The sequence below is a fragment of the Hemiscyllium ocellatum genome, chromosome 13 (genome assembly GCF_020745735.1).
Source record: "Hemiscyllium ocellatum isolate sHemOce1 chromosome 13, sHemOce1.pat.X.cur, whole genome shotgun sequence".
NCBI classification, from domain to species: domain Eukaryota; kingdom Metazoa; phylum Chordata; class Chondrichthyes; order Orectolobiformes; family Hemiscylliidae; genus Hemiscyllium; species Hemiscyllium ocellatum.
In genome coordinates this window covers 3,149,470-3,163,103 of record NC_083413.1, presented here as the reverse complement: position 1 = coordinate 3,163,103, position 13,634 = coordinate 3,149,470, and the positions used below count along the sequence as shown (strand labels likewise).

At 44.4% G+C, this 13,634-nt stretch overlaps 1 protein-coding gene across 1 annotated transcript in view; it reads left to right on the top strand.

The window, feature by feature from the left end:
• Positions 1 to 13,634, top strand: part of LOC132821661 (collagen alpha-4(IV) chain-like) — a 266,111-nt gene that overhangs the window by 114,073 nt on the left and 138,404 nt on the right. Inside the window, exons 10-14 of the mRNA XM_060834370.1 lie at positions 923 to 985; positions 4,102 to 4,137; positions 5,657 to 5,689; positions 10,957 to 11,028; positions 11,273 to 11,326. Of these exons, the coding sequence (XP_060690353.1) occupies positions 923 to 985; positions 4,102 to 4,137; positions 5,657 to 5,689; positions 10,957 to 11,028; positions 11,273 to 11,326 (258 nt within the window). The remainder of the gene's footprint in view (positions 1 to 922; positions 986 to 4,101; positions 4,138 to 5,656; positions 5,690 to 10,956; positions 11,029 to 11,272; positions 11,327 to 13,634) is intronic.

Here is a 13,634-nt window from a genome sequence, read left to right as displayed (position 1 = left end):
TGGAGGGAGAAATAGAATTAATGCTTTGAGTTCACTGACCCTTCTCCAGTTCACCGAATTTGAAACATTAATTCTATTTCTCTCTCCATTGTTGCTGCCAGACCGGCTGAGTTTCTCCAGCAATTTCTGTTTTGTTTTGCATTTCCAGCACCTGCTGTTCTATTCAGGGAAGGTTTGCTGGGACATTAAGCAATGTTTAATTAATCTCAAACTGCTTATAGAGTCATAGAGATGTACAGCACGGAAATAGACCCTTCCCAACTGATGCCAACCCATGCCGGCCAGATATCCCAACCCAATCTAGTCCCACCTGCCAGCACCCGGCCCATATCCCTCCAAACCCTTCCTATTCATATACCCATCCAAATGCCTCTTAAAAGTTGTAATTGTACCAGCCTCCACCACATCCTCTGGCAGCTCATTCCACACACGTACCACCCTCTGTGTGAAAAAGTTGCCCCTTAGGTTTCTTTTATATCTTTCCCCTCTCACCCTAAACAAAGTAATTTGTAACTTAGAAATAAATAAAATGTCACCCTAATCATTGTCTGCAGTATCTGAGAGAAATTGCATTCAACTATTTAACAGCAGAAGTAGGATCTTCGAATGATGCAACATGGGAAAAGGTCATAAAATCACACAGTCCAGAGGAATTCTTTAGGTCCTTTGAGTTTGACCTAAAGTATTCTAAGTCATTCAGCCCATTTGTCAGGGCTGGTTCTTAAGGAGAAGTGAGGGGCTAGATTAGTGTGGTGCTGGAAAAGTACAGCAGGTCAGGCAGCATTGAAGAGTGGGAATATTGACATTTCGGACAATGAGGAGAAGTATCCAATTATACAATAATCTGACATCAACTGCCTTGTCCTGTTACACTGTATCACCAACGGCAGACATAAATTTATTTTCTTTTGCCCTCTTGCAGGGTGTTCCAGGAGCATCTGGTCTTCCAGGTATTGCAGGACCGAGAGGCCCACCAGGTTTTCCAGTAAGTAGATCACTGTTGGAATGAGATGATTCAAGAGGTGCCACTGAAATAAAATACAGAAAAGACAGCCTAATTGGGGAAGAGCAGCAGAGAAACCAGCTTGAAATAAGGTCATGACATTTTCACGGGAAAGATGTAAAATCCTGGAAATATGTTCATGTAGGCATTATTCTGCAGCAAGAGTTAATAGTAGCAAGGAGAAAAAAACAGGTGTTGATGTTTTCAGGGCTGACATAGGACAATACAATGTTGAAAATTCTCAAGCTGGTTAAGTCAGATCCATTGTATGGCGAGTGTCTGAGTTTTATTCTAAGTGGACTAAAGGGAACATTCCACAGTTTGATCCATCCCTGGGAATAATGTATACATTGATTTGGAAACAGATAGTGGTGGTGAAGCTTTGCAAATCTGTCAGTGTCTGTGGAGAGAAACTGAGCTAGTGTTTTCTATGGCTGTCCTTTGGAACTTGTTTTGAACCACAAACCTGATCCATCAATGTCCTCTCATTGCCGTCACTGGCTGTCCCTCAATCCAAGGATGGTGCATTATCACCAGCTTCTGCTGTGAGGCTTTATGAACCTGAACAGGCTGATTCTCGATCTCCAGGTGTTTGGGGCAAGTTGTCCATGACCAGGATGAGATCCAAAGTGAGGAGTCTGTTTCCTTTTCTTTCCTTCCCTGTCACCAGTCTGTCTATTGTTCAGATGTTGTTATACAAAACATGAAGCAGTTTGATAGATAAGTTGTGGCCATTCTGAAGAATTGGTAAGAAGTCCATCTCATCACTGCTGCCTCACAGTGCCAGAGACCCGGGTTCAATTCCCCCCTCAGGCAACTGTCTCTGTGGAGTTTGCACATTCTCCCCGTGCCTGCGTGGGTTTCCTCCGGGTGCTCCGGTTTCCTCCCACTGTCCAAAGATGTGCAGATCAGGTGAATTGTCCATGCTAAATTGCCTGTAGTGTTAGGTGAAGGGGTAAATGTAAGGATGTGGGTGGGTTGCGGGTAGGTGTGGACTTGTCGGGCCGGAGGGCCTGTTTCCACTCTGTAAGTAATCTAATCTAAACACCATTTATGTTAATAGTCCAAACATTGAAGAGAGGGGTGGCACGGTGGCTCAGTGGTTAGCACTGATACAGACAGACTCTAACCTCACACCTTAAAGGCATTGTCTGAGCTGAGGTATCACTTTTTCTTATAAAACCTTAAATTATCTCGAGAATGTGACTTAAAAGAAGTTCTGGGATTTACGTTTCAATGAACCAAAACCAGCAAATCCATTCTAAAAGATGAAACAATCTGGATATTTTCAATATATTGTTTCAACTGTATGGCACTATAATCTTTTGCTGTAAATTCTGTGTCTTATGATTCTGCTTCACAACCACCTGATGAAGGAGCAGCGCTCCGAAAGCTAGTGCTTCCAAATAAATCTGTTGGACTATAACCCGTTGTTGTGTGATTTTTAACTTCCTTTCTCCCAACTGTGTTGTACACACAGCACTGATCTACACACGTGTAAAAGTTACAACACTGTATATCACTAGGAATTAGCCATATCATCGATCGCTGGGAGCTTCCCACAATGTAAGGCATCAGTGAAATCTGCCTGTGACACTGATCTATAAGTGGGACCTACTAACAAGTTGAATTCATCACCGGGACCCAGCCAGATTGTTGACTCAACTTCTAAAGTACTGCTTTGAAATGCAGCAACTTTGAGTGACGTCTTTTTGTTCCATATTTTAAGGTGGTGAAACAAGATATTTTCACAAAAATGGTTACAATGACAATGTTTCCCAAAATCAGACCTTTGGCCCCTTAAGAGGCAATGAAGACTTTCCAGCAGTTTGTTAAAGAACATGAATAATATCAGCTGGAAGATGGGAGTGAAAGTGCAGCCACAGCATGCAGAGTGGGCGAGCAGTCCCACTGAGAGGCACTAGGCTCTGGATTGTGAAGCACCCAGGGTCACTCACTGATATCAGTGAATGAGGGAGTACCTAAACTCATGGAGTCATAGAGATGTACCGCACAGAAACAGACCCTTCAGTCCAACCTGTCCATACTGACCAGATATCCTAACCTAATCTAGTCCCATTTACCAGCACTTGGCCCATATCCCTCTAAACCCTGACTATTCATGTACCCATCCAGATGCTTTTTAAATGCTATAATTATACCAGCCTCCACCACATCCTCTGGCAGCTCATTCCATACACGTACCACCCTCTGCATGAAAAAGTTGCCCCTCAGGTCTCTTTTATATCTTTCTCCTCTCACTCTAAACCTCTAGTTCTGGACTCCCCCACCCCATGTAAAAGACCTTGTCCATTCACCCTGTCCATGCCTCTCATGATTTTATAAACCTCAGCTTTCGATGCTCCAGGGAAAACAGCCCCAGCCTGTTCAGCCTCTCCCTATAGCTCAAACCCTCCAACCCTGGCAACATCCTTGTAAATCTTTTCTGAATCATTTCAAGCCTCACAACATCCTTCCCATAGCAGGGAGACCAGAATTGCATGCAATATTCCAAAAGTGGTCTTACCAATGTCCTGTACAAAATAAAAATCGAAAGAACTGTGGATGCTGTAAATCAGAAACAAAAACAGAAACTGCAGGTCTGGCAGCATCTGTGAAGAAAAATCAGAGTTAACATTTTGGTTCTGGTGACCCCTCTAAGAACTGTATAGCCGCAATATGACCTCTCAAAGCCTGCACTCAATGTACTGATTGACAAAGGCAAGCATACCAAAAGCCTTGTTCACAGTCCTGTCTACCCGGGATGTCTGTTTTCATGTAGGACTTCCATCCTTAAGAGTGTGATTTTTTTTCAAATTTATTGTGATTATATTGTTTATAATTAGGTTTATAGTTTGCACATGCTTGTAAATGTTTAAAATTTATAATTTTATCATTTGATGGGGAGATTACACTTTTTGATTTCTAATGATCAGTGGTCCTTCACCAGAGATGTTTCAGAACTACGACATGCTAGAATAAATACAACATTAATTCACCATATCAGTGAATTTAAACAAAAATCTCATAATATGCCTTGGATCCTTGTGTTAAAGGAAACACACAAATTAATCTTTTCAAATGTTCTTTCTTTCCAGGGACCTCCTGGTTTACAAGGGCTACCAGGTGACCAGGTAAGTTTTTAACTACACAAACAAAGACAGAACTTGCTGTGAAACCTCAGCAGATCTGGCAGCATCTGTGGAGGGGAATCAAAGTTAACATTAGGGTCTAATGATTCTTCATCAACACCTGATGAAGGAGCAGCGCTCTGAAAGCTAGTGCTTCCAAATAAACCTGTTGGACTATAACCTGGTGTTGTGTGATTTTTAACTTCCTCAGAAGAGTTTTTCACTACTGGTAGCCTGAGGATTTGCTTATGCTGAAAATGAACTATTTAATTTTGATGAAATCTTTGATGAATTACAAAATGATTACATGATTGTGAAGTGTAAAACACAGAATATGTACTGCGGTATAATGCTAAATTATGGATGAATGGTCTCCTAGTGAACTCATTGTATTGATGGTCCAAATCTAAATGATTGGTGATGATGCATTTTACTCAGAATGAGCTGCTATTGAACATTACTAATGCCTCATGGCATTCTGAGAAAGAAAGCTTCACTGATAGGTAGGGAATGGGGTAAACAATGGGGAGGATGATATAAAGAATCATGCTGGTTACCTGAGCAAACTGTTTGACAGTCAGATATAAAGCAAAATGATTCAATCTCTCTGCTTTGTTGTATCTTTCGAGTCAGTCGTCAGCTTTCACAGAGAACGCGGGGGGCGCGGAGGGCAGGTTCAATGAAATGGTATGGTAGAGATTAAACGCTTGCTCCCCTGAGAACGCAGCTTGGCACGGTTAAAATAAAACAAGACGTTTTCCACTAGTGCCAAGGTGATGATTTTGAAAAGAAGGGGAGTGAGACCCTAGGCTGACAATAGGGCTCAACATAAACAAATCCCTGAGGACTGAGATCACTGTCATGTATCTAAGAGAAACAAAGGATCAAACTTCTGAAATGAAGAACTGCAGGGTCGAAGATCTGAAACAAAAGCAGAAATTGCTGGAGAAACTCAGCAGGTCTGAGAGCATCTTTGGAGAGAAAGCAAATCCTCCTTCAGACCTGGGTGAACTTCAAACTCGTGATCTTGAAATAATTGCACAGATGCTGGTGTCCTGTCACCAATTCTCCTGTTATTTACCTGCGCAGAGCACACTGGCTGTGGCCAGCCCACTCCGAGTCTGGCTCCTGATCTAATCTGCTGGTTATATCGGTCAGCCAGGGCTTTCCTGATTGGCCTGGGTTCTCAACCTCAATCAAGGATCTCATAGTCAGGAAGATCCCTGGGTCCCAATCACTATCGATCTTACCTTGAAATAGGTGATGCATGCAAAGGGTGTCCAAACTATATCAGAGCTCAAACTGTAAAACAGGGTTAGGGCGATAGAAGCAATACCTGATAGTTATGAAAGGAATAGATGCTGGACACTGTGAGGGATCTTCTGGTTGGAGGAGCTGAGTGAGCTTAATAACTTTGAGGATCTTGTGATTTGAAGTTAGGTTTTGCATCTGAGATGCTGATTTCAGACCCAGTTCAATGGGAATTTCCAATCTCAAATGTATATTTTATCATTTTTGGCAGGGCATTGGATATCCAGGTCAAAAAGGCGAGAAGGTAAGGGCTTATGTAGTTCATTGTGTGAAAGGGTTTTCGCTGACAATGGAATGTCAAAGAGAAATATTCTCCTTGGCCATTTCTTCCACTTTGTATCTTTTGAAGAGGTCAAGAACAACAGGATAGAATAGAACTTTCCAGCAAAGCATTGCTTTCACAATGGAGTTAAATTAAACAAGTAATTCACTCAGCATCATCCATTAACTGTTACAACTTGGGACTGCAAATGATCACTTTTATTTCATATTGCAGCTAATTTGAGCTGCTCGGTGAGGTTGCTGAGCTTGCTAAAGTCTGTTCACAATAGCACTCCTGCAGCTTGTGATCTCAGACAACATTGATTTTGTGTTCTCCTGCTCCTTGTCCTGATGGGAAATTGTTATTTAACTGATAAAGGGTGACCTTGGCTTAAAGAGAGATACTTCTGAATGTGAAAGTTTTGCAACAAGGTCACTGTTTTAGCTCATTTAAACTTTGTTTTAGAATAGACAAAACCACAGTAGGGAGATGATAAATGTTTGTCTGTTCAGGAACTCCGTCTGGGATCAAGGATGATTCAAAAAACATCCCAGCAGAATTAAATCTGGGTGAAACCACTTTGCTCGTATCTTACTCCCCAGTACCTAAAGCTTTCCAAGATTTCCTAATCAATTTGTTCAGAGAATATTATTATACAGCTCAAGAGTGGATGGAACTTGAGTCTAGGCCTCCTGGGATAGAGACAGGGACACTACTATTACACCACAAACGCGCCCCCACCCCCGCTTTAAAATCTTTTAGGAATGAGTTGGAGCTGTAGCAGATGATTCTTACTGTTCTAAAGTGATGGCAGCCATTCTGTTATGGAATTTTAAGCCCTCCCCCCAACCCCCCTCCCAACAGATAGAGGGCAAGAGAGGAGCAGACATTTTGGCAAATCACAGAAAGGTGAGGAACAGGTTATACTTGTATGGGATTTCAACTTTATGAACATTAATGAGGTTGCCTTAATGTGGAAGAATTAGATGGGGTGGAATTTTTTAAAAATGCACCCAGCAGAGTTTTTAATGCCCGTTCTTTTGTCGTCCAATAGAGATTGGGCAGTACTCGACCTAATCCTGGGGAATGAAGTTGGTCAAGTGATTGAAGTGTCAGTGGGTGAACATCTTGGGGATAGTGACTGTAACTCTAAGTTTTGGAAGTCATTGTAGAAAGGGATAAGGATAAGTTAAATGTCTACATTGTGGAAAGGCTGATTTCAATATCATTAGGACAGCATCTGGCACAAATTGAGTGGGAGCAGCTATTTACAGGTAAGTTTATGTTTGCAAAGTCAGAATCTTTTAAAACATGGTACAGTGAGAATTCAGGATCAGTGTATTCCTATCAGATTGAAGGATGAGGACAGCAAGTCCAGGAAAACACTGGATGTCAAGGAATATGGAGTGTTTAATAAAGAAACAGAAGGGCGGCACGGTGGCTCAGTGGTTAGCACTGCTGCCTCACAGCGCCAGAGACCCGGGTTCAATTCCCGACTCAGGTGTCTGTCTGCGTGAAGTTTGCACGTTCTCCCCGTGTCTGCGTGGGTTTCTTCCGGGTGCTCCGGTTTCCTCCCACAGTCCAAAGATGTGCGGGTCAGGTGAATTGGCCATGCTAAATTGCCCGTAGTGTTAGGTAAGGGGTAAATGTAGGGGTATGGGTGGGTTACGCTTTGGCGGGTCGGTGTGGACTTGTTGGGCCGAAGGGCCTGTTTCCACACTGTAAGTAATCTAATCTAAAGGAAGCATATGTCGGGTGCAGTACATTAAAACAGGCAGTGTCAAGGTACAGGACAGTGTCGTTAGGAGGGCAAAGAGGGATCATGAAATATCTTTGGCAGGAATTCCCTGAGGCATTTTGTAAGTATATTAAGAATACAAGGATTATAAGGGAAAAGGTGAGATCTCTTTGAGACCAAAGGGGCAACCTGTGGGTGAGGTGTTAAATTAATAAGTCTCATCCACATTCACAAAGGCAAAATACATTGTAGCTGGGGATTTCAGATGGGATGGTGAGGTTCTAGAACATGTTAAGATTAATAAGGAGGAGGTATTTGATATTTTAGCAGGCATAAAGGTGCATAAACCCCCAGGGCCTGATGAGATGTAGATATATCCCAGACTGCTATAGGAGGCAAGGGAGGAGATTGCTGGGGCCCTGAAGGAGATATTTAATACCTCCCTGGCCACAGGTGAAGTGCCAGATGATGGGAGAATAACTAATGTGGTTCCTCTTTTTTTTAAATTTTTTTCTTCTTTTTTCTTTTTTTAACCCCTACATTACCACCTAACTGCAGTAGTGCTTATCTTTTCCCCAGCACCCGTAGTGTGTGTGTACAGGTGTGAGACGCGGTGAGAGACACACAGTGCACAAATCTTTATTGAATTTCCACCACCAGGAAGAAAGGAAACACCCGAGTGGCCAGTGACAAGCAGTGCCCTTCACATCAAAGGGCAATGCTGTGTGATCAAACAGTGAAAGGGAGGGCAGGGACTAAATCAAAATAGAGTTGGAGGGGGAAATGATGCACTCCACTCCCTGCGGCGCCCACCTCTCCCTGAACAACTCCAGGGTGTTGGTGGACACCGCGTGCTCCTTCTCCAAGGACACTCGGGCCCTAACGTAACCGCGGAAGAGGGGCAGGCAGTCGACCCTAACGACCCCCTCCACGGCCCGCTGCCTGGACCTGTTTATGGCCAGTTCGGCCAGGCCCAGGAGCAGACCCATGAGGAGGTCTTCAGACCTGCCCTCCCTCCTCCACACCGGGTGCCCGAAGATCAGGAGCGTGGGACTGAAGTGCAACCAAAAGCAGAGGAGGAGGTTTTTCAGAAAATCAAAAATGGAGTGCAAACGCCCACACCCAATATACACATGGTCCACGGACTCCACAGCACCACAGAACAAGCAGTTGGGCTGGGAGTCCATGAACCACCGCAATCTGCGGTTGCAGGGGACTGCTGCGTGCAGCACCCTCCACCCCAGATCCCCGAGAGAAAGGGGGAGGACTCCTGTGTAGTGGGCCCTCCACTGGGGATCCTCACCGCCCGGTGGCAAATGGGCATGCCAGGGCGTGACTAATGTGGTTCCTTTGTTTAAGAAGGGTAACAGGGATAGGCCAGGTAATTACAAAGCAGACAGTCTGATGTTGGTGGCAGGAAAATTATTGGAAAAATTGAAGGACAGGATTAATCAACATTTGGAAAGACAGGATAGTCAGCGTGGATTTGTTACTGGGAGATCCTGTCTAAATAATTGAACAATGTTTTTTGGAAAGGCGACTAAATGTATTGTTTAGGGTGCAGCTGATATGGACTTCAGTCAGGTCTTTGACAGATCCCACATGGAATCAGTCCAGAAGGAAAGAGCCCAAGGGAGCCAACACAAGTTGGCAAACTGGATTCAAAATTAGCTGACAAATAGGTGACAAAGGGTGTTGGTGGAGGGTTGTTTTTATGCTTGGAAGCCTGTGACCAGCGATGTATCACAGGGACCAGTGATGGGACCCTTGCTGTTTGTTATATACATTAATGATTTGAATGTGAATGTAGACGGTATAGTTAGTAAGTTCACAGATGACAAAAAATCTGTTACTTCAACTCCCCCTCCCACTCTGCCAAGGACATGCAGGTCCTGGGCCTCCTCCATTGCCACTCCATCACCACCCGATGCCTGGAGGAAGAACGCCTCATCTTCTGCCTCGGGACCCTTCAACCCCGTGGCATCAATCTGGATTTCACCAGTTTCCTCATTTCCCCTCCCCCACCTTATCCCAGTTGCAACCTTCCAGCTCAGCACCATCCTCATGACCTGTCCTATCTGTCCGTCTTCCTTCCCACCTATCCGCTCCTCCCTTCCCTTCGACCTATCACCATTCCCCTCACCTCCATCCACCGATTGCACTCTCAGCTACATTCCCCCTAGCCCACCCCCTCCCATTTATTCTCCACCCCCGAGGCTCCCTGCTTCATTCCTGATAAAGGGCTTTTGCTTGAAACATCGTTTCTCCTGCTCCTCGGATGCTTCCTGACCTGCTGTGCTTTTCCAGCATCACTCTCACGAAGAAAATTGGTGTTGTTGACAGTGAGTAGGATGGCCTCAGACTACAGTCTGAAGTTGATCAGCTGCTAAATTGGGCAGAACAATGGCAGATGGAATGTAAACCTGGTAAGTGTGAGGTGATGCCTTTTGGGAGTTTTAATAAGGGAAGAAAATACACAGTGAATAGTAGGCACCTAGAGAAATAAAGAGACTTCGGTGTATGAGTCCAAGGATTCCTGAAGGTGTCAACACAGGCTGACAGGGACAAGAAGATGCTAGCCGACATTAGCAGGGGTGTAGAATACGGGAATACTGTGGGCAGTTCAGGCCGCTGCACTATCAGAAGGATGTGATTGCATTGGAACACGATTACAAAGAGAATCCCTGAGATGTTGCCCTGGGATGGAAAGTCTCAGTGATGAGGAGAGACTGGATCGGCTAGGGTTGTTTTCTCTGGAGCATCGGAGGCTGAGGTGGGTGGGGAGATCCGATTGACAGAGACAACATTACGAGAAGCACAGACAGAGTAGATCATGAGAATGTCTTCCCCATGGCAGGCGTGTCTAAGACTAGAGGGCACAGTTTAAGGTGAGGAATGAGTGGTTTAGAGAATATCAGAGAAAGAATGTTCTCACTGAGAAGGTGGTAGAACTATGGAACATGCTGCCTGAGAGGGTGGTGGAGGCAGGTATATTTAATATCTAAGTAACATTTAAGAAGCATCTGGATGAGTGCTTAAAATACCAGGGCTATGGTCATGGCTATAGCAGGCTATGGACAAAGAGCAGGGAAATGGAATTAGTGTAGCTTGGTGCTTGTTGGTCGGCATAGTCACGGTGGGCTGAAGGGCCTGTTTCTATGCTGGATGGCTCAATGACTCTGATAATGTTCATGTCCCTACCTCTGAGCTGGAAAGGCTGGGTTAATGGAAGGTGGTCAGTCTGTGGCTAGCTGTTTCTCATATCTTCCATGCTCCACCTATAGACCATGCAATGAATTAAATTAAATCAAATTGATTTTATTTTGCAACAGCTATGCAAAGCTGAACAAAGAATTTCAGCGTCCATCTTGGTCACTTTTCTTGCCGTGGTATTTGTGAACTCCATATCAATAGCATTGTCATCTCCTTTGATAGTGGGAATGTTGGATGTTAGCCCACCTGCCTGACATTACCATTATGTATACATCTGCTTATTTCCCCTTCTCACCAGGGTGAACAAGGTGACCCAGGACATATTGAACTAATCGAGCCTCAGGAAGAAATTTTCTTCAAAGGAGATCAGGTATAAGCCACAACAGACAAGCTTCTGATGACTATATTGCAACGCGGTAAGAGTGATCCTTTAATGTTAGAGATCATTCACACAGCTATCACAACACTGAGGAAATAGGTACCTTTTTCATTAATACAAAATGTTGCAAATAATCAATCACAGATTGAGACAGGATACTGCTCAGTATAATGCTGCATAACATTGACCCAATAAATAAATCTAATCTTGGTGTAAAATGTTCCTTTTCTTTCAGGGTGAGAAAGGCCCTCAAGGGCCACTTGGATTTCCTGGATTCCCTGGGCTTTCAGTGAGTGCAAAGCATTTTCCTGCCCAATTTGTTGTAACTTGAGTTTCCTGACCAGTATTGTAAGAGTACCATTATCTATTTGGGATAGAATTAGCAGCTATGTGGAAAAATCAAGGTTGATTAGGAAGAGTTAGCGTACATTTCCAAAGCAGAAATCATGTTTAACTAACTAGCCCGAGATTTCTGAAGAGATAACACCCTCAATGAGGGTAACGTTGATGAACATGGGTTTCCAGAAGGTAGTTGATACAGTGCTACACAACAGACTTGTGAGGAAAGTTCTAGACCATCGAATAAAAAGGACAGAAACAATGTGGAAACAAACTGGTTGAGAGTTCGGAAATGGAGAGGAATGGTGAATGGAGATTTTTCTGTCTGGAGGAAGGTTTGTTGTGGAGTTCCCCAGGGGTCAGCATCAGGAACGTTGCTTTTCCTGATGTATAATAATGATCTGGACCTTCATGCACACAGGACAGCTTAAGTTTGCAGATGACACTAAATGTGGAAGAATTGTAAATTGTGAAGAAGGCAGTGTGGAACTTCAGAAGGACACTGACAAGTATGAGGGGTAATGTTTTCATGCAGAGGGTGGTGAGTGTACTGAACGAGCTGCCAGAGGAAGTGATGGAAGCTGGCAAATTACACACAATTAAAAGACATCTGGATGGGTATATGAATAGGAAGGTTTAGAGGGATATGGGCCAAATGCTGGCAAATGGGACTAGGTCAGATTGTGGTGTCTGGTTAGCATGGATGTGCTGGACCGAAGGGTCTGTTTTTGAGGTGTATGACTCTGTGACTCAATGGTGAGTGGGCAGAGAGATGCCAGATGAGGTTCCATTCAGAGATGTGAGGTGATGCACTTTCATCAGAAGGACATTGAAGGACAGTATAAAATAGGGGTTACAATTCTAAAGGGGTGCCGGATTGGAGGGACCTGGGGGGGGTATACGTGCACAGATCATTGAAAGTGACAAAGCAGGTGGAGAGACCAGTTAATAAAGCAGATAGTATCCTCAGCTCTTTTTAAGGCCACAGAGTACGAGAGCAAGGTGGTGATGTTGATCTTGTACAAGACACTTGTTAAACCTCAGTTGGAGTATCTGTACAGTTGTGGACATCATAAGCTGTGAGCACATTGGAGAGAGAGTGCAGTTGCGAATTACAAGAATCGTTCCTGGAATAAAAAACTTCATTTCTGAGGATAGATTGAAGAAACAAAAACAGAAATTGCTGGCAATACCGAGTCTTTATGGTAGCATCTATAGCGAAAGAAAATCAGAGTTCACGTTTCGGGCCCAGTGACCCTTCGTCAGAACTGAAGGGACTGTTCTCCCGAGAGAGAAAAATCTCAAAAGGAAATTTGCTTGGGGTTTTCAAAATCATGAGTGAGCTGGACAGAGGAGGTAGGGTGGAGCTCTTCCTGCTCAGAAAAGAAACAAAAACGAGAGTGCATTGATTTAAAATGATAGCAATGAATCATAAGTCATGTCAGCAGAAACCTGTTTCAGCAAGTCAGTAGTTAGGGTCGGGAGGGCACTCTCTGGAAATATGGGAGAGGCAGGTTCAATTGAGTTAAAAAGTGCAGTGCTGGAAAAGCCCAGCAGGTCAGGCAGCATCTGAGGAGCAGGAGGGTCGATGTTTCAAACATAAGCCCTTCATCAGGAATGTGGTGTATGCCCAAGGGGCCTGAGAGATAAATGGGAGGGGGATGGGGCTGAGGGGAAGGTAGCTGGGAATGCGATAGGTAAGTGAAGGTGGGGGTGGGGGGAGGTGATAGAGTGGAGTGGATAGGTGGGAAGGAAGATGGACAGGATGGTGCTGAGTTGAAGGGTTAGATCTGGTATGAGAACTGGTGAAATCGACATTGATGCCATGTGGCTGGGGGGGTCTCAAGGCAGATGATGAGGTGTTCTTCCTCCAGGTGTCAGGTGGCTAGGATTTGGTGGTTGAGGTGGCCCAGGACTTGCATGTCCTTGGCAGAGGGGAAGGGGGAGTTGAAGGACGGTAGGGTTCTTTAGTGCATGTGTCCCAGAGATGTTCTCGGAACCATTCCACAAGTCGACGGCCTGTCTCCACCATGTAGAGCACCAGTGCCACACTTTTTGACTCTGATCTCAAACATCTGCAGTCCTCACTTTCTCCTAGCAGGTTCAGTTGAAGCATTCAACAGGGAATTGGATGGTTATTATTTGGCCTGAAGTAAATTGCAAGGGTGTTTGCAAAGGCAGCAGATTAGCACAAGGTAATGATGCCGATTTAAGGAGTTAGTGCATGCATGAAGGGCCAAATGGCCACCTCCTGCACT